Raw genomic sequence first — 22,347 nt, 5'->3', positions numbered from 1 at the left:
TATAAATAAATAGTGTAGATATAATTGTGAGTGAACTTTTCATATTAGTATAAATAGGTATATAGTATAGATTGAGATATAGTAAAAAGAATTTGAGTAGGGGTGGTTGTAAATATATAAAGATATTTTTGGTAATTTAAAAAATTGGTATCATGGAATAAATAATCACTATTTATAAGTAAAAATTTAGTCTTTATATATATATATATATAGTATAGATATATATTGGTAAATACAATGCCTATGTTTGATGTAATTAACCAATACTCAATTCCTTTGAAAAATTCACAAAATTTATTGTAGTAAGTTGATCGAATGTAAATGTCGATTTTAATTTTATTTTTTTTACTAATATTAGTAAATTTTATAAATTTTACTAGAGGGAAACAAACTTTAAATATATTAAAAGTACGATCTTCTAAATTATAAAAAGTTTATATGTGATTACATGGGATTTTCAGAAAAACACTATGTAATTATTCTGTTATAATAATTTGGATAATTACATTGTCATCCTTTGAAGTTGTTGCGACTGTACGTAAATTTTTTGTAATTTGAGAAATTACATCTAACAAAATAGATCTATTCATTAATAAAAATTTATAAAATTTGCTATAATAAATCGATCGTACCTAAATATGAATTTTTATTTTTGATATAAGTAAATCCATAATTTTTTAAATAAAAATTCAAATTACATAAAATATCATCAAAACACAATAAGAGACTTGGTTGGAACCGGTCGTAGCAAAATATCTGAAAAATTAGTGCATTTCTAATACGTTTGTTATTTATTTAGATAAAAGAGCCCACGTGTTCATTAGTTTTTGAGAAAAAGTAAAAGCTATTTAACAGAAAGATATAAATAATATAAAAGTCAATAAAGTTCATTTCTAAGCAAAAATAATAATAATAATAATAATAAGAAAATAATCACGTACTATCAACTTTCACAGACTTGTAGTGATTGGAATGAACTAGACCTGCACGTAATTATCGATATGGGTAACATTGGGATAGAGTTTTATTTATTAATTGCTTATTTACAAAGTTTATATTCAATAGGATTTTATCTTCACATATAATGTAATTTGTCCTTTGAAATATTGTAAATAAATAAATTATCTCTTTATAAAAAAAAAATAGTAATTTAAATCATTGTGTTAATTCAAATGAACCAATTTACTCCCTGTCTAGAGAGATAAGTTGCTTCATTTTAAAAAATATAAGAGATAAATTTTTATTTTTTTAATAAAAGATTAATTTGCTCGTTTGCAATATTGTAAAGAGTTTACTTGTATTTTTTTCTTTTATTTTCTAAGTAGGTTTGTTAAGATTCTCGAGCTTATAAATATATGGGATATTTATGTTCAGCACTAAATGAAATTCTCTCTTTGCAAATTCGTAGTCTTAATTATTTTCTACATTAATTAGTATCAAATTTCGATTAATTTCACTTTTACAACGCTCGACAATTTTCTAGAAGAGGGTTCTCTTTTTCCCTCTCTCTTCAATTATTCATCCTTTTTATCTCAATTTCTTTAAAAAAAAACAGAAACAATTAAAGAGAAACATATATTGTTGGAACACTCAAAACTGAATATTTAAAAAAAGGAATATTAATTTTAATTCTAGTTTACTCTAATCTATAATTTTAAAAGGAAAAAAATTGTAATTAGGAGTAGTTCAAAAAAAGTATTGATTTGTTGGTGGAGGCACCCCACATATATATTAAATAAAACTTTCACGTGGGCTTGATTTGAGTACTTAATTGACTCTTGTTGCGTGTCACATTTGTACTTTAAGGTAGGGAGTCCAACAACATCTCTATTTTTCTAGAATTCAGTGGCGTCCGGGTCTTGGAGTAATTGATGATTTATTGATCACATTAGAATAAGTATGATTTTTTGCTATTATTAATTATTATGATTAAAAATAAAAGATTATGAAGAATGATAATTAATTATGATTATGCAATAATGAAAAATAAGCAAGTAAAAGTGAACAGAAGCCATCAACGGAAGCTCAATTCTCTGTACTCTGTAATTTCGTATATGAAGGAAGAAGATGATGAACAGTTTAAATACAAATGAATTAACATAACTGCTGCCTAACTAACTAACTGACTCATCCATGACATGGCCCAATACAAGAAGGAATAAATGAGGCATTACACATGTCAGCATTTTACTAATGAACATAGATAAAGGCGACTCTCAGGAATGCGATTTCATCCTGTGTCCAATAACTCATCTTCATCGTCTTCATGGTGATTAGCTTTAAAGTCTTCAGATTGCAACTGAGTTTCAAGGCATTGCAGATGATCCAGCGGTTGTATTTCATCAAATAATCATTAATCATTGTTTTCATAAGTGGAGTTAAAATATTACCTATAGTTAAAAACTAACGCTGATGTTTTTGTCATAGGTAAAATTATGGTAAATCTGATTAATTGTGGTTAAAATTTTAACTTTTTTTTTTTATTTTATTTGACCGTGATAGATAATTTTGATTTACTATGATGTTCAAGTTGGACTGATTTACACTTTAGGGAATAATACAAAATTTTTGTAGTGTTATTTAATGATTCTTTTTGCATTTACTGAAAAAAATAATTTTGTATTAAATAAACTTAAATTTTTTCTATACAATAAATGAAATGAAAAGTCAATTATGTTACTTTATAGGGTGGTCCAACTGAACTGCACGGTATTATAAGTGCAAATTTAATTTTAAAATACATTAAACTTTGATTTCTTTACTATGTGGTGCTCTTGATATTTGTAATATTCAAATATTGTTAATATACGTGTTTCATATGATGTGTTATCGAGTTAAAAATATATGTATTAAGACAAGTAGATATTGGCTTTTTTATAGGGATATTCGGTTCTGATATTGAGAAATGTGTAAAGATGAAGCAATATAATTTTTAGTTAAAAAATAAAATTTATTCATATGCCGGCTTAATAAATGACTAAGATGAAATTACGACGGAAGATGTATTATATCAAGTGTTTCATACCGTGTGTGCTTATGATCTTTTCAGGTAATGAAAAAATAGAACTTTTATTTTCCATTGTGTGAAGATCCAAAGGGAAAAATTCTTGCTCGAATTTGGTTCGATCAAACTAGGTCGATTACAGAACAAGTGTATCACACTTGCTCTGTGATGATCACTTTTCCTAAACTGTACACCAATTATATGACAAGTGTATTACACTTACCATATGATTTGTTCAGATTTAACCAAACTGGATCTGTGCAAGAATTTCCCGACATGGCTAGGAAACAGCTGAAGTGAAGTTTGAGAGATGCCACTTAGTGGTTATGGCATAATTATGAATACATGACATTAGCCCAAATAAAGTATGCTGTTCAAAGGGTAAGAGCTACGTTTGGGTGCAGTGAAAGTATTTTAAGGTATAGTGAGATATATAGTCCTCAATTCCTTGTTTAGAATGGGTTATGTATCCATAACCGATATGTGATCTTAATTAGCTCTCGTCATATGCTCGTCACTCACACGATTCATTGACTTGTATGAAATTAGTGGTATATATTGGTCCGTCACACGGAAAGAAATACAACTCTCAGTGTTAGAAAAATGGGTTAATCGGTTGCCCATGAGGGTTGACCCAATACCACTCATTTGAATTACCTCTGAAATAAGGGTGTCAATGGATAGGGTAAGATCCTATCTAAATCTATAGATTAACACTCAAATTCAATGAATATTATTAGATCCACATTCAGACTCATTAAAAAAATATAAATTGGGTCTGAATTGAGTTTCTATCTATCAATACCCATGGATCTATGTACCCAATTTGAATTTGAAAAATAAATATATTTTTCTTTGCTATTCAATTGAATTATTATTTATCAATCGATCTAACTTCAAGTGAACAAATCAAAAAACTTAAGATATCATAACATTATTCGTAATATTTTCATAAAATTATTTTGTAAACGGTATAACAAATGATATATAATTTTAAAAAAATTATAAAAAAAAGAGTTATTTGTAAATTGATCTTGATAATTCTGAATTTATTGATAAATTATGAAACAAAATAGAATATAAAAAAAAGATATTTGATTTGATCAATACAATTCGAAAAAAAAATGATTTGGAACAAAAAAAAAAAAAAAGAAGAAAATCAGGTCTGGGTTTGACCAAATCCAAATATTGGGTCCGATTGGGTCTAGAGACCCATGGATCTTGAGTGGAGTTCAATGAATTTGGTAGATTTTTTTCTGATTTGATTTGAGTAAAATAAGACACTACCCATTGACATGTCTGATGGGAGTAGTTTTGGAAAAGTGACCCCCAACTCTCCTTCACCACTACACATGCATGCATACTTAATTTCAGCAATATGCGAGAGAGATATAATCAGCAAAAAGAGTGTGAGGATAGTGTTGAAGCCGCAAGAACATGATTGTAGAAGCCCAAAAATAACTAGATCGACGCATTTGGATTCTGGAAACCAATTCTGTTTTTTGGTTATTAGATTCTAACTCATTTCCAGCATATAATAAGTGGATAAAATGATTAGTGATTCAACCTTAACGATTATGCTTTTCCTTTGTATACTAGTGTTAGTTATATATGTCCCTTATGTACACTATCTATTAAAGGAGGGATTTTTAGGGTTCGTTTAATTTAATGAGAGGAAAGGAAAAGTGAAAAAAGGTGGGAACGTAAAAAGGCGAGCGGAGATGAGAAGAAAGAACAATTCTTTTAAGTTGTTGGGTACATTTGAAAATGAAGTAAATTTTAAATACTTTCTTTTATTTGGATGAGTTTATATATTTATAAAACTATTTCAAAATTTATAAAATATCGAATAGTATTTGATAAACTTTTAGGAAAAGTTGAACTTATCAAATTTTATTTTATTTAAACACTTTAAAAAATTAATTTTAAATAAAATATTACGTTTTCAAGTTGCAAAAACATCTTTTAAAACTATATAAGCTTAATTTTAAATAAACTTAATTTATGAACGCCCCTCCACACATTTTTATAATTAATGGGCAACTCATCAACATATTTCACGTTTTCAACTCCTCAATCATAAAAGTCTAGTCAAACAAAATGGCACACAACTAAGTACTCATATATCACAATCATCACTCTACACATTTTTTTCATCACACATATGAAATCCATTTTAATAGCTTTTACTTTATTAATAAAAATCAATTTGTAAATTAGAGTGCATTAGAAATATTAAAAAGTGGAAAGAAGATCAAAGTTTGAGTGTTTGAAAAAATATTTTGAAATTTATAATTTTATTCAATAAGTTATATATAATATGGGATTCGTAGGATTTTATACATAATTGAGACTAATTGATAATTATTAAATTTAATTATAAATAAATTTTAGATTGAAATTAAAATATATTAAAATTTGAATGGAGTAGATTTAAAAAACATGTAATGACTATTTAAAAATAAATTAAATTAAAATAATATATAGAGAGAGAGAATGAGAATTTGACATGTGGCTTATCATCCAACCACCGCACCGACATAGAGGATGAGAATTTGACACGTGTACCATCACCTCCACCACCTCACCGATATATATATATATATATATATATATATATATATTAGTCTATTGTTAGTTTAACAATTGAAGTTTGAATTTTGTACACACATTTGGAGGTAACTAAAGAGGTATGAAATTTTTTATTTTTAATTATTATTAATTTTTATAATTATATTATTTGATTAGTCTATCTATTAAATGTAATTTATACATCAGATATAATATTCAAATCAAAAATTTTATGAGTTTGACTATTTAAATTGATGGTTAATAAATATCACATTTAATTTAAGAATATTATAATTGGTTAGTTAAATTATTAAATTTATTAAATTTAATCATTACTATTATTAGTTTATTCAATTTTATCGGGCCTATTAACCAAATGTTTAATTACATGTATTGGTGTTTATTAAATTCTATAGTAGGGAGAAATTGATAAAAAATTTATAGAAATATTAAAAAATTATATATATTTGAGAAATATTTTGCTTACGAAAAGGAAATGAGATTTTTTACAATAATTTAGTTTAGGGATGTTATTTGGAGAACGGTAGTTATAAAAATATGAGGGGTTTGATAAAATAAATTTGTCAGTTAGTTAATAAATTAAATATATGACTAAGAAAGTTTAGTTATTTAGAAGAAAACTGAATGGAGGTATGAATTTCAATAAATGAAATATTAAAAGACTGGCAAAAATGTGCGAATATTATTTAGTATCTTATCTAATATTTATGATATTTTTAATATATATTGTTTATACGTATAATACTTTATTATAGGACGTGATGATAAAGTAGAGGATTGAGCACAACTCTATGTTGTTTTAAGATTTGAGGTAAGTATAGTTAATTGGATATATATATATATATATGGATATTGTATATTGGTTGTTTATATATTTGATCGTCAATTTTGACTATTTGTTTGGATTATCTTGATATCTGTGAAATTATTACTATGAGCTTTTATGTGGTGGTGTAGTATAAAAATCAGATGAATGATTATGTGATCGTATAATTAATTATTGAATAAAATCGAATGAAAATTTTATTGACGAGAAAATAATTACTAAATGAAATTGAATGATGAAATTAACAATGTCAATGTTGCGATTTTAAAATAAAAATGCCTTACCTTATTGTGGAGCATACTACAATGGCTTATGATGATGATTAACGACGAGTTGTGTGTTGTCGTTGATCAATGGGGATAATGTGATATATTCTATGACCTGTGTGCTGTGTAATTTGATTGATGATGAAATATCATATGAGCTGTCTGGTATCACTGATGTCAGAATATCATACGAGTTGTGTGATGTGTGATGTCGAGAGAAAAAAAAAAAAAGACATTGTGATTGAGGTGATGATAGCCGGCAAGACCAAGTGATGCACTCCAATTTGGTTAAATAGGGCCCCAAAGAAATAAACTATAACGTCAGATATTATGTCGTGGGATGATATATGATTGTGGGCATGTGTTATTTCTTACATCTATTGTTATTAAATAACGAATATTGATTGTTTGGTAAGATTGCATTATACTTGACTTGTTGCATGTATGCAGACTGGTTAGCTATACTTATTAAGTAGGCAACTCATTTTTTGCCACGTACTTTTTCAGGAGATATGTCACATTGACTAGCCACTTTGAGTTTTGAGCTGTGCAATTATTCTTATTTGGGAGTTCTAGCTATGTGCATAGTAAGTATATTGGTCTTTTGTCGGGTTTGTATTTAAAAATTTGTGTAGCTGGATATTTATTCTCTCCCTTTTAGGTTGTATACATGAGTACATCCGTTGAAGTAAATAGACTTTTGGTGTGTCCATTATCTCTTATAATATTTATATATATATTGATAAAAGTAGAATTTATTTTACTGGTAAAATAAAACTTTCTTATAAAAATGATAACAATTAAGAAAAAAAATAATAATTAGTGGTAATTAAGTACATTGCTGTAAGGGGTGCTATATATAGAAAACTGATTATAACTCTTGACTCAAACTAGCTTCATTTAAACAGTTAAAAATAAAAATAAATTACTCTTTTCACTTTATTCTCATTAATTAGCTGATTCATTCTTAATTATTAATTTCCAATATTTTTATGTGATTTTTTTTTATTTTTGCATTGTTTTTGCGTGAGAAATGAAATGTGTTTGGGTTAACATATTCTGAGATATATTTTCTTATAAAAAACGTGATAGAATGAAATGTTTTTCGAATTAAGATGTTTTGTGATTAAATTTAAAATAGAATTAAATGCATTTTGCACCCTAAAATATACCATCCTCGTCAATTATCACCTAAACTAAAGAAACTTTCAATTACTCCTCCATTTTGTAATAATTCTTTAAATTAAACAAAAATAGAAAAAAAATACCCTTAACTATTAATAATATGATATATTTATTTTAATGCTCTCTATAGTTGAATATATCAATTAATTTGACTTCACCTTTTATTCATTTATGATATTAATAAACTAATATTGGATTAGTCGTATATCGATAAAATTAATATTAGTACTTTTAAATTAAAATAAATTTATAAAGTTGTATTTGTGCATCACACGAGATATAATTTTAATAACAAAAATATTATATGTGGTCGTCGAGTCTATTATTTTGGCACCCAAATATCAAGTGAGGTAATTTGGAAGTTAATGGTGTCTTCATTTTTTTTTTTTTTTTATTGTCTTTCTATATAGTAATTCTATTTCACTTCTTGACCTAACCTTGTGTCGAGCACGTTAGACCTATCAATTAGTGTGCAATACCTAGATCCAAATCCAAACTCATTTTGATAGCTATGACCCATATCCATACTTAATATTTTTTACATTAAATCCAAACTTGAACACATATCTATCGTAATAATTTTTTGGGATTTGGGTAGAGCCTATACCCTAAAATACTTGTGGTAAAATTTTAATATGCAAAAATGCATTTTTATTCGTTAATTTAAAATTAGTGAATTTATAAACTTTTGTTAATTATCAATACGATTATTTATACACTCAAATTTAAAATAATTATTTTGTGCTTAATTAATTTATACAAATCTAGTATTAATTTATAAACATTGTAGTTGAATAAACTTTTCAAATTGATTGATATCTTTAATAATAGAGGGTATTAATGTGAATACATCAAATTATTAATCGTCACGAGTATTTTTGTTAATTTTTATTTAATTTAAAGAATTATCCAAAAATAGGAATAAATGAAAGGTTATTTAATTTAGAGGGATAATTAATGAGGATAACATATTTAGGGGGTGCAAAACGTACTTAATAGCATATCATTGCATACTAACTATACATCATCACCCAAAAAGAAATACATAGCATTTATTAGTAACATGTCCATAAGTCCAAGGCAATAAATATAGTTATGAGCTTTGAAAACAAAGCAAAAAGGAGTAGTTGAAATGGGGTGAACAATCAATTCATACATATAGGCGTGTACGGTATTTCGTTAGTCTTTATCCGATTAAATGAAATAGACCCATCTTTAAAAATATTATTGGGTAAATTAAATAGTTTCTTAAATAAAAAGAGGGAAAAAAGAAAAAAATAACATGATTGTCGGAATTTTTCAAAAAGAAGGGCCGATGCGACCTCCCATGTTGGAAATAATGAATTTCTTTTTTAAAAGTTTCATAGGTTGCGTCTCTTTTTTATCTTGAGAATTTTTTTGTATATTTTTAGATGAGGCTAAAATGCAATTAATCCGTATTATCGTGACATAGAGTGGTAATGTTTTTCGATATTATGAGTTGTACAATTTTACGTCAACCGTTTGATCTAAAAAAATCAAATTGTCATCATCAATCGGTATATACCCGAGCTTAAGTATGGTCAGGATTGAGCCAACGCAACCTAAATATAAAAGGAGCGAATTCTTATATTTTTTTGTCACTGATAGAAAAATCAGGAAGCTTTATATAAATTTCAAGACTTTGAGGTAGTCCCACATCAGAAAAAATATATATATAAAATAATGATAGTTAAAGTCAATTATTGGTTTTATGAATAATTCATGTAAACCTGTTGTTTGTCTTAAAGATTTTGGTCCAAAAAAGTTGATGTCTAATTTGTAGAGTTGAACGGGTCAACTTGTTCCTCCCTCTATGGCTGTTCTAATTTCCAAGTTCAAAATAACACGCAATTACTACCTTCATGCACTAAGATATATGGGATGTTTGGCTGATATTTAAGAAATTTATAAACACTAATAAATTGTTTGCAATTTTTTTAAAAAAACTTATAAAATTGTAATTTTTTTTTGAAAAAAATTTTTTCACCCATTTTTTTAAAAATATTTTATAAAGCTTTATAAATTAATATTTCATAAAACCAAAATATCCTCATTTTTCTTGTCTATATTCCAGTTCTTTATTTTTATTTTTTTAATGAAGAGTAAACTATACCTATATTTTTTAAGATTCGGCATAATTATAAATACATTTTATTTTTTGAAAAATTATAAATACCCATGTCAAATAAAATATACTTGTGTAGCTCCCAGACAGTGGAGTGGAAATTATTACTTTACTCTTGTTGGTTTTACTTTATAGAGCATATTAGTCCATAAAAGTGTTTATTGACAATTTTTCTAAAATTTATTGATAATTTTTTGTCAAGATTATTAGTAAATTTGTTGCTTAAATTTATTTTTTCTGATTTATTATCTTTTAAAAGTTTGAAGAAAAACAGAAAAAATGAATGCAGTGGATTACAACTTGAAAAAGACTACAAAATGGAAAAAAAAAATAGCAATTTTTTCCACTTTAAATGAAATTTCCCTTAGGTTTAACGGAAAACTTAACTAAAGGACCAAAAGTGTCAAAAAGTTAAAGTTTGAGGACCAAAACTACAACCTTAAATTGTTTGAGGATCAAAATCCCATTAGTGACTATATTTGAGGACCAAAGTCGCATTAGTGACTATATTTCGAGAACCAAAAATACACCTTTTCTGTTAATATTCGAGTTGCATGAATAAACATATATATTACTTTGATGCAAAAGTTTAGGTAATAATCCCTCTTTTTTTTTTTTTTCATTTTTGTAAAAAATATTATCCAATTAAAATTTTATTTATAGTTAAACTAATGTGTAATATTTATAAAAGTATTTTATAAAGTTTAGATGCTAAATATATCAAGAAATAGCTACTTACTTTATCTTAATACTAGCATGTCTTATTTGAACACTTTATCGAAATAAAGAGTTTACTATGCCAACCACCATAACATTTTATAACATATGAAAACATCTTATTTTATTCAAACGCTTTAGGAGTTAATTTTTTTGAAAATAATTTTTTTAAATTGATCCCAAAAGATTGTGTTTAGAATCACTTTAATCTCTTAAGTTCATTTCTTGACGTTAGCATTTCTAAACTTCAGTTTTTGTCTTAAATTGGTTCTCTGACTATTTCTCGACAAAAATGTTGTTAAATTTTGACTTTTTAGAGGATAAAATGATTAATTTAAATTTTTTTTACTTTAATCCTCAAGTTTGTAAAACTATGAATAGTAACTTTTTGGGTGGAAAAGTCTTGACCTACTGAGAAAAGTGAGAAGTTTGGAGAATGATGTACATAAAGGTGTGGAACTTTTCTTTTTTAATGTTAGCTTGTGCAGTTATGTTTGTGGTGTGGAAGATGTAATAAAAGTGCTGAAAATACACATGGACTACTATGTGACTAGCTATTCTAGCAACTAATACGTGTGATGTAATGAAATGAATCTATTTCAGCTTAAACATCCCCCCGCCCCCTGCCGATATCTGAGTTTTCCCCTTAAGTAGCTCAATAGTATGTAAAATTATGATTGGAGAAGAATTTTCATAAAGTTATGATTCTGGTATGAAAACACAACTTTGAAAGTGAAACACGGTTTGGACATGATCTGGTCTGATCGTGCATTATAATTGTACGTATAAAAACACGAACAACATGGCCTGGTGAGTAACTTCTAGTATGAATGCAAGATGTATTCATCTAAAAAGTATGTCCGAGTAATATAACCAAATTTTGTCTATTTTTTTTTTTTTAAAATTGCACAACGAAAAAGCTACCCCTACACATTAAGCCATATACCAGTCACATGACTATTTTTGGGTCATATGTTTGCCAAAAAAAGGTTGAAGGGATCAATTTGAGATAAAAAAAAAAAAAAATTGAGGATGCTAACATAAAAAAATAAGCTGTAATAATTAAAGTGATTATAAATGCGAACTTAATTGATTAACTATGATATTTATTTTTTAAAAAATAAAATTTAATATCTTATAACTTTGTAAAATATTTTAAATATATTAAGATTAAATACCCTAATACAAAAAACTGCTCGTTTTCAGAAGAGCGGGTAGAGATGAGACAGAGAGTATTGAGTACGCTGTCTGCCACTGCCTGCCGAAGACTTTTATATTTGGGAATTTTCAAATTTACACGTGATTCAATAGTTTAGCTCACTACTCTGTTTCCTGTGGAAATTTTGGGTCACCATCTTTTCATTTCTACTTTTTAGAGTATAGAACACGAATTTGTGCGGGTCAAGAACACAGATATTGAGATCCATCCACATGAAATCAACTTATCTCTTAAAAGGATAAGATAAAGTTTGGTGACGTAATGATATTAAATTTTATAAAAGGCCGACATAATTATTTATTATTATTATTATTCAGAGAACGATATAATTATCATTAATATAAGTTCAAAAAATATGTTCGGTACCTCAACCAAACAAGGTGGAAGTGGTAAAATTGGGCCTATTCCACGTTCGGGTTAAATTGGACCTATTCCAAATATAATTAGAACGAATTGTGATTCCGTTTTCTAGAAGTAAAAGCGATCAACTATTATTAATTGAAATAAATAGATTATAATTATAATTATTCATGTCGATATTAATATTTAATAAATACTATTATAATAATCATATTTTGCTTAACAATACCTACTATTATAGTAGACAAATCCCATAAACTTGGCGATATTCGAATCCATGACCTCTAAAATCGTGGGTTCAAGAGGCTCCATTTCCCACTCAATTAGATTCAAATTCACCTAATTGGTCTCGTCCAATGCTATTTAAAAAAAATGCACATGTTAAAAATTTGGGTAGAGAAGCGTTGAATGCTTAAATCTTTAATTCAAAGATTTAATCCTTAGATTTCTTACTAAATTATATCTTTTAGTTTAATTTATTTGTGCAACTAATCCACTTTAATTAATTAAAAGTTTTCAAACTGTTATATTTGCATATTGGATTTTCGTACTTTGGACTCATATTATCGTGTTATTGAAGAAAATTAAAATAATTGGTGGGATCAATATATAAAAAATAAAATAAAATTCAAATATAATCACAAAATAAAATTGAAAAACTTTATTGACTATTAAAATTATCATTAATTATATATATATATATATTAAACGACAAGATTTTTTTTTTTTTTTTACATTTGTTAGAAGTAGGGGAGGCGGATTAAATGTTCAAACTTGATAATTTTAAACCAAACTTTTAAGAAAAACACTATGATTATCTCAAATAAAATTTATAAGCACATAAAATACAAGAACAAGCCCATGTTCAAAAACTTACAGGCCCAAAGTTTAGACATAAAATAAATTGTAGTTAAATTTCAAAATTAACCTCATTCTTTCCGATCCTATCGCCATGCCTACCCTCAATTACTACCTGTGCCCTTGTTCCCACCGCCCCATTGCAGCCTATGACCTCGCCCCACTTGTGTCCAGTCTATTTCCTTCCTCCGCCATTGTTCATCATAAAAATATGTATGTATAAATACATAAATACATTCTAGTAACTAATTTGAATTTATACATGTTTGATAATTTTTTAATTTGAATTTATGAACTAGTAACTAATTTTTATTAATATATTAATTAAATAATTTAATATTTTAATTATTTAAGAGGTGTAATTTTATAAACAGATTCAATAAAAAAATTGATAAAATAATTTAAATTTAAATTAAAAAGTAATATAAATAATAAAAAAATATACGGAGTTATATTATTCATCCCCATAAATATCACTTTGACACCTTCTCTGTAGCATCCCCTAACTACACTATGACTACATATCCCCTAAATATCACACTCGAAATAAACCCTATTTATACATGTCACTATGCACGTAATCTAGTTCCTGTTCAATATATACACACACACACACACGTATTCTCATTATCACCACAAGTACAATTGTCACCTCATTGACAAGACCATATATATATATGCACATATAAAACACTATAAAATAAAGTTTTTATAATTAGTTTGCACGTCACCCACATTTTATTACTTTATACACCCCAAGAATGTGATTTTCATTTTTACTACTGACTGAAGAGAAAACTGCATATTGACCCGACTTGATTGAAATGAAAGTTTTGAACTTAGCCCTCGGTGGGTAAAGATCCGTATATGAAAAATATTAGTAGATGAATGAACCTGTAACTCAGTAAGCAAATAAGCGGCCCTATCTACATACATAATCAAATGTAGTCCAGACAAGATAAAATGAGCAACTCATTCTTTCCGGATACACCCGAACTAACCATCGTAGTATACGTACATTCACTAAATATGCTTCATACCCTCTTTTAATTAAATTAAAAGCAATAATGATAAAAACAAATAATTGGATATATTGTGACACCTCCTTTTTTTCAAAAAACCCACCAAAGCACGATTACGAGTTAACTAATCAACTCCCAAAATAACGTCAAATTCGTTAAGGTTTGTCCAACTAAATCTGCATATATTGTGACACCTTCCACTGCTATTGGACAAGTTCTCGCAATTGTATTAACGTATGTAACCCCATCGTAGGCATAGATACACATAAGTCATACCCCAAGGGTTCTATACTAGCATATTTTCATGTTGCAAACACATATGATACAAATGACAAATAGATTCTGGGTCACTTAATAAAAATGCGATACTCCTAAACAAAAGCTTACTTTGTATTAACAAACATAATTCTAGTGGTCATGTAAATCCAAAATCACTTTTTAGCATGATTTTGAGACGATTATCTAAAATATACTTAGCTTTTGAGTTATTCAAACACAATATTTTGCATTTCTTTTTTTTTTTTTTGTAAAAATTAATGTTTAAAAGTTTTAGCCTATGGCAATTTTATAGAATCAATTATTTTAAAATTAATTTTTATAAAAAATTTGAAAATAAAAGTAATTATTCCATAATCATCAACTACTTCTATTTTTGTTTGCCTACATACTAGGATCTGAGTCCAAAACCTCTAAAAAAATCTTCAAACCCAAATGGCTGGATTGTCCCCTAGAGGCCTATAATCATCAATTATTCAAAAAGCTATGCCAAATCAATTCATATATATATATATATGTATGTATAGTGTTTAAACCGTAATTACATAATGGTCACCCCATCCATTGAGTTTTTTTTTTAAAAAATTAAAAAAGTGATAATTATTATTATTGAAATAAATCGATTATAATTATTTATATTGAATATCATTATTTTATAAAAATAATTATAATAATTATACCCTGATCAACAAAATAAAATAAATTAAATTTAAATAATATCTACTATTACAATAGACGACACCTATTATGTAGTAAAACTGTGCATCAAGCATATAGTAGCATTCAAATGCATGACCTCTAAAGTCATGAGACCTCAAGTTCACCAACTGAATTGGGCCTTATTGACTTCTCCACTGAATGTTATTTAGTTCTTATTTTTAATGATATGTTTTCAAATAAAACAAAATAATTACATAATTATATTAATTCAATCAATATACTATTATTTAATCAATACATGATACAATCAAAATTAATAAAATAAATTATAATAAGTATCTATAAATCAAGTATAATCCAAACCCATAAATTTTAAAATTATAAATAATATCTCAATTATTAACCGTTAAGACATGGTTGGTGGAACTCAGTCTAGAATACCAGCTTGCGGCACCTGTGTGCGGTCGGGCGAAAATACAATATCCATCTGGAAAGTTCGGGTGTTTGCTGATGAAGCCAATTTGACTAAACCCGAATTAGAAAATCACAAATAGAGAAGTGGGTATACTTTAATTCGTCGTCAATCCAACCTGAGGGACGCGGTTAAGGTTCTTCTTCCAGAACAAAGTATTCTCATCTCTTACTAAAATACGTATCCATACTCTTCAATCTTCAATCATCCATTCTCAAATCGGTTTTCTGGATAGAGGGATTCAATTCTCTCACAACTGAATCCGGGTCCCTTCTTGTTCTTGATCATGGCAAGCCCCAATGAAAATCACAAACCAGCAGCTAAAGATTCAGATGCCCCTGGAGGTCCGGAAGAAGAAACGAAGAAATGGGGCACTCATATAATGGGCTCGCCGGCAGCACCGACGGTTCACCCTGACAATCAGCAGGCGGCGCTTTGGCAGGCTGAAGGCCCGGCCCAATTTTACCATAACCAGCAGCCTTACCTGGTGTATTCTCCTGTGGAGAAGCCCCCAGACAACCCATTTGAATATGTGGTTAACACGTTCAATTCATGGAGTCATCGGGCCGAAGAAATGGCCCGAAATATCTGGCACAATTGTAAGTTCTTGATATTTGTACCTTTTGTTTAGCTGATTGAATTTCCTCATATATTTGGTGTTACGTAGAGCTAATAAGTAGTCACGAAACTGCTAAATCTTTGAATATTTTCAAGAATGAAGGCAAATAGGAAAATTGTTTCTTGGAGTACTTAATTCATTACTTGTTCAGCTTGAGTTGAAATAACAAGAGCATAATTAGGTGAAATTTATGAGTTCATTTGTATAAACATGACAATTTTTTTAAGAAAGATTTACTCTGTGGGTAGGAGCAAAAGAAGAACTATTTTGGAGTTACTCTGATTTAATAATTCATTTGGACTAATGGATTTGAATATGCAAGAGAGACTTGGAGAAAGTGATTTCAAATCCAACTTAGAGGGGTTTGGCTAAGCTTTTTCAAAACATTTTATAAGATGTTTTACGAGCTTATAAGATGTTGGATCTTATTCTAAAATACGCTCCTGAACTGTTTGGATAAAATAAGATGTTGAAACTTATAAGATATGGAAACATCTTATAATATGTTAGAATCAAATAAATTATTATTTCTTGACATTTTTTTCTTTAAAAATTTTTAAAACGCTTTTATAAATAGTACATATTCATTTAATTTCAAATAAAAATTTAATAGATAATTTTTTTATAATTAAAAAATTAACGAATTATTATCTAAATTTTGATAAAAAATAATATATATGTACATTCATGCTAGTCGAATATTAATATAGATACATAATTTATATTTTTTAAATTAATGAGAAACAAATTAAAGGAAAGTGAAGAAATTTTATAACAAGTCAAAACTTTCAATTCATATGTGACCATTTAAATATTTTTTTTTAAAAATTGATAGTATACAATTATATTATAAATTTCAATGAACATATCAAATATCAATATCTAATAATAATTTATAATGAACTAACATGTACTATTATTATTGCGATTAAAAATTCACAATTCAATTTTAGAAAGAATCATGGTGAAATTGATTGCACAACTGTTTATCTCATGATTTGTTTGGAAAAATGCGGTATTTTGTAATACTTTACAAGCTTTTCATTTTATATTTATCAAATGAATCTTTAATATAACTTGATTACTCCATAAACAATGAATAAAACAAATTTAATTGTATTATATTATATTACAAGTTGTCTTAAAAATATTGTCATCTTATTATCATTATCTGAATTTTAAATTGTGTAAATATTAAATATAAAAAAATGGGTATAATTGATCCAAGACCCGTTTTCAACCCATTAATTCAAACTCATATTAAACCTAATCTATATTGTACCAACCTTTTGGACCCGACCCAAAACCGACCCCCCGCCCATTTGCCACCCCTATAAAAAACCTACTTTTAGTCCTTCCATCATAATTTATTTGAATTGTGATAGGAAAAGGCACAAGCTCACATGGCCATTAGCTCTCTGGCCACTTTTAGCCACGTACTTTAGTCCCATTAGTTGCAGGATTTTCGTTAATGGTCCCACAAGTACAAAAAGTTCTCACTTCTAGTTTTTCCATCAGATTCTGTTAGTATCCTAGATAACGGCCACGTGCTTTTGCTGGTAAAATACTAAGGAAATCTAACTAAAGGACTAAAAATGAGAATTCTTTAGCTTATGGGACCATTATTGAGGATCTTGTTACCAATGGAACAAAAAGTGTACTAACGCTAAGATACCTGACAAAAAATGCAATTTCCTCGTATAATGAATTTATTGTCATCGATTTGGAATCCTTATCTTTAAATCCGTTGATCCGAACACGACATAATATTACTGAAATTTGTGTATTTTGTCGTATATGTTGCATTCTCCTTTATTTATTTTCTAGAACTAGGGAAACATGAGCAAGATCATCTGGTCATGACTAATTACGGTGTGAACCACCCTTTGCAGTAAAAACTGGACCATCTGTGTCTGGAGCGGCATGGGGAAAGGTTAATTTGACAGCAAAGGCAATAACAGAAGGAGGATTTGAGTCCCTTTTTAGGCAGATTTTCCCAACTGAACCAAATGAGAAGCTGAAGAAGACTTTTGCCTGTTACCTTTCCACAACAACTGGTCCTGTTGCTGGAACCCTCTATCTCTCGACTGCGCGCGTGGCTTTCTGCAGCGATCGCCCCCTATCTTTCAGAGCTCCGTCTGGCCAGGAGGCATGGAGTTACTACAAGGTAGCACATTAAATTTCCATCCAACGATAATTTAGAGCTATTGGCTTCTTGGTATCATTAAAATCGCTTGCTGCAGCTTTACTGTGAATAACAAGTATATGAATAAATTGATCTAGAATTTTAGGATATATGATGCAACGACTGAAGTGAACGGCTACTGTTTTGCTGTTTGCGTGAGTCTTACAAGTAAACAATGTATCGATACGAATGGTGACCCAATAGTTTGGTGGGTCATTTATGCGGAAGCAAAAGATTATGAAAGCACGAATTGTTAGATGCCTTTGTGGAAGAAATGATCGATACTGAAGAAATTCATCATGATATGCCTGATCTGTGCATAATATCATGAAAAAAGGATAACTTTTTTGAGTTTTACTTAGTTTTTGCAATATCTCTAGCAAAACATCTATAGATTATCAAGTTTAGATATTTTTATCCCGCAAAAATTAAGGAACTTATATGTTCAGACTCGACGTGGGTTGAACAGGTGACCATACCTTTGGGGAACATAGGGAATGTGAATCCTGTGATCATGAGAGAAAATCCACCTGAGAAGTATATCCATATTGTGACCATAGACGGTCACGAATTCTGGTTCATGGGCTTTGTGAATTTTGAGAAAGCTTCGCATCATCTCTTGGATAGCGTTTCGGATTTCAGAGCGACTGGGAATGTGGCACAGCCCGTCGTTAGCTAAGAAGTGACTGCATATGATTTGTCCATTCGCTAGGCAGTCATTATACATGTTCGTTTGTATGATGCATGTAAAAGAGTTCATTTGTGCTTGGGGTTACCATCATCTGTTGTAGATAAAGGGTATATGGCTTCTGTGTATTGTTGTGCGGCTAAGTAGCAGTTTCAATATGATTTGGTACTATTATGTGATACTCTGTTCTAAAATATGTCATGTAAATTCTATTGTCTATATTGTATCCTTTATCTATTTTTCTGGTCCAATTTTACTATACTGAAGGAATTCAAACATTTGAAACTTTTACCAGGGGTATATTGCATTAAAAAAACCACTAAATCTATAGTAATTATGTTTAATTTAGTAGAATTCAAATAGAACAAGCATGATTGTTAAGAACTCGGACGTGTGAAGTTCAAACTCATGAATAGGGCAACTCACTCCCAGAAGACTCCAAAATGACATTCTGAACTTTAACTCAACCAATTGATTTATATGAGCAAATAGTCCGGCCCAAATTTGCCTCTGAACTCCATGTAATAACATATTGAATCTTTGTCTCGATATACAAGTAGGGGTGGCAAATAGGTGGGTTATGTCGGGTTTGAGTTGGAAATAGGTTCAGATAAATTTGGTTTTAAATGGATTGGATTTTTATGTTTTTTTTTTTTTTTTTTTTTTTTACACTAGAAAACCAAAATATTTATACAATGTGAGAAAAAAATTCGGCAGCATTTTTCCCATAAACAAATGAAACTTAACTTGTTACCAACCCATTATCAATTCTACGATTACAAATTTACGTGACACATACAATGAAAATACATTAAGTAAACAATCCAACCACATTTTTTGAATAGCAATTTACCCTAACGTGATTTTACAAATGAGTAAAGTATCCCCTTATAAAAGTAAGATAACAATTTATTTCTTCTGTACTTTTTAAAATGAAATAATTTGCCTCCCTGTTAAGGAGGTAAATTGCTTCATACTAAAAAATATATGGAGGTAAATTGCTGTATTTTAGAAAATATTGTAAAGTAAATTACTATTTCTTTTTCATAAAGGGATAATTTTCTTATTTACAATATCACAAGGAGTTGCTTACATTTTTTCCAATAAATAACGCATCATAACACATTTGCAACAAGTATTCCAGATTAATATAAAGTGCCCAAAAAAGCTGCTCAATAAGAAAAATAAGTCATACATCCATAATTAAGTTATATAATATACCGTCAACGAGCAAACAAACTAATAAGAAAATCTAGTATAAGAACCATGAATGCCAACAACATCTGCCCAGCACCACAAGAACATGCCCAATGCAACAGAACATCCATTTTATTTTCAAATATACCAACCAAACCCTAGTAGTGAATCACGAGTTTACATGCACAAATGGGTACAAAAACGCACTTACAATGTACACATGGACATTTAAAATAATGATAAATTACATTTACATCTGTGAGATTAGGTCAAAATGCACAAAGACCCCCATATATTTTGTAAGATTACAAATTTGTCTCTAAGCTTATAGTTATAATTACAAATATACCCCATTACACAAACACCTTCCAAATAGTATTACACTAACACCCCTTAAAAGGATGTCATCGTGTTTTTGCGAAAAGAAAAACATTACACTAACACACTTCAGTGGGTGTAGCTGTAATTCAACAAAATATAAGAAGTGTGTGCATTTTTGCCTACTATAGGGAATGCCAATGTAATTTAACCTTAAGCTAATTTATTCACCTGATCATATCGTGGTGATTATGGGTTTGCCTAACAATCCTTCTGCTTTAGATGATTGTTTTTGTTTGGGTCATTCAGCTAAAGAGCCTCAGTCAGGTGATGAACTTGTGGAAGAGGTTGTATCCCAAAATGAGGATGATGAGCCCGAGAGTGACGGTGAATAGATCCTGTCGAGAGTGAGGTAAGGAGGTATATGTTTCTGAGGAGTTAGAGCTGCTACGCATGGTCATGGCATTGAATGCTTACGATGACGAGCGTAATAAGGGATGGGTTGTTCCCTAATGTCGTGTGGTGATGTCGGAATATGCAACAGTGCACTTACTCGTGATCATGGGGCTTCCCGTGACACTAAATGGTTTTCATGCATTATGGAATGCACGACAAGTGGCTGAGTTGTATTCTTCCACTTACGATGGGAGGTATTTTACTTTTATCCTCATGTGGGTATAAATTTCTAGAAGGGTTCACTTTTTCTCGGGGCTCATGGAAGTAGAATTTTTTCTATGTTAGGGATGATGGCTAGGATTTAGCTTTAGAGTGAAGTAGTTTGCCCATTTTGGTTCCCCACTATAGAAAGTTGGGTAGCCTTTATGAGGCTTTTGTGTCAGTAGGATTATTTAATAGTTCGATTGACATTTCGCGATAGTTTTCATTTAGTATTGAATTTATATTGTTTTCGACATTACTTAAACTTTTTAGATGTTAGCTTAGCTTCCTCGCGTATGTATGGATTTCTTACTTATTCATCTCTTATTTCAAGTAAGAAGATTGACATCTGGATGATGTCAGTGGTGAAGGAGCCGTGAACGAGCAGAAACGTTGTGAATAGGAATTAGCTCCATAGTGGGCAAAGGGCGAGTGCGGCTCACGCATGACCATTATTCGACTCGGGGTGACCGTTTCACTTCTTCCGTTGATGTTCTTGAGTCCTGGCCCCAGGGGTACGCTCTGGGTTTTCTCCTTCAGATAAGAGATCACAAAATGTGTTCTGAGGTGATTTCTACAAATTTCCCTTTAGGACGTAGTTTCCTCCTTGCCGGGTTAGGCATTTAAGATAGAGTTGTGAGAAACCGCGGTTATAGAACTCTCTATCAATCATCACAAAATGAGCTGCTTTGACTCTCGACGCCCTTGCTTCATTCTGATTTTCAGGTGATATCCCATTTGTTAGGAATTTGACAATGCTTTCAACTCGAAGGCGTTGTGTACGTGCACATAACTTTCTTTTGCTCCTCTGTTGCGGCTTTATTCGAGGAGAGGAAAAGTGGTCCTTCTATTTTGAATTGTCACCTTGGTCCCTAGTGGCATTTTCTATTCGTGATACTTTTATGAAAGATAATTCCTTGAATTTCTCAAGTAATTTTTTTGCTAGAGTTGATACTTATTATTTCCCCTGGTGCTTTGTATGACCCTTCGGCTTGATTAACAACCAGCTGCGAATCACTATATATTCTCGCCCCCGTCACCAAGGCTAGTTTTCCTTCAGCTAAGAAAGCTTTGTACTTT

General features: G+C 29.3%; 1 protein-coding gene across 1 annotated transcript; it reads left to right on the top strand.

Annotated features, from left to right (window-relative positions):
• Positions 1-15,580: 15,580 nt before the first annotated feature.
• On the top strand, positions 15,581-19,332 carry LOC105168466 (GRAM domain family protein). The gene is made up of 3 exons (XM_011088559.3): positions 15,581-16,202; positions 18,115-18,389; positions 18,877-19,332. Exons 1-3 carry the CDS (start codon positions 15,890-15,892, stop codon positions 19,084-19,086), a joined length of 798 nt encoding a protein of 265 aa, XP_011086861.1. The 5' UTR covers positions 15,581-15,889; the 3' UTR covers positions 19,087-19,332.
• The last annotated feature ends 3,015 nt before the right edge of the window (positions 19,333-22,347 follow it).

This window comes from Sesamum indicum, linkage group LG8 (assembly GCF_026168435.1).
Source record: "Sesamum indicum cultivar Baizhima isolate 11 linkage group LG8, ASM2616843v1, whole genome shotgun sequence".
NCBI lineage: Eukaryota > Viridiplantae > Streptophyta > Magnoliopsida > Lamiales > Pedaliaceae > Sesamum > Sesamum indicum.
Note: the sequence above shows the minus strand (reverse complement) of the source record. Positions and strands in the feature narration are given on the sequence as shown.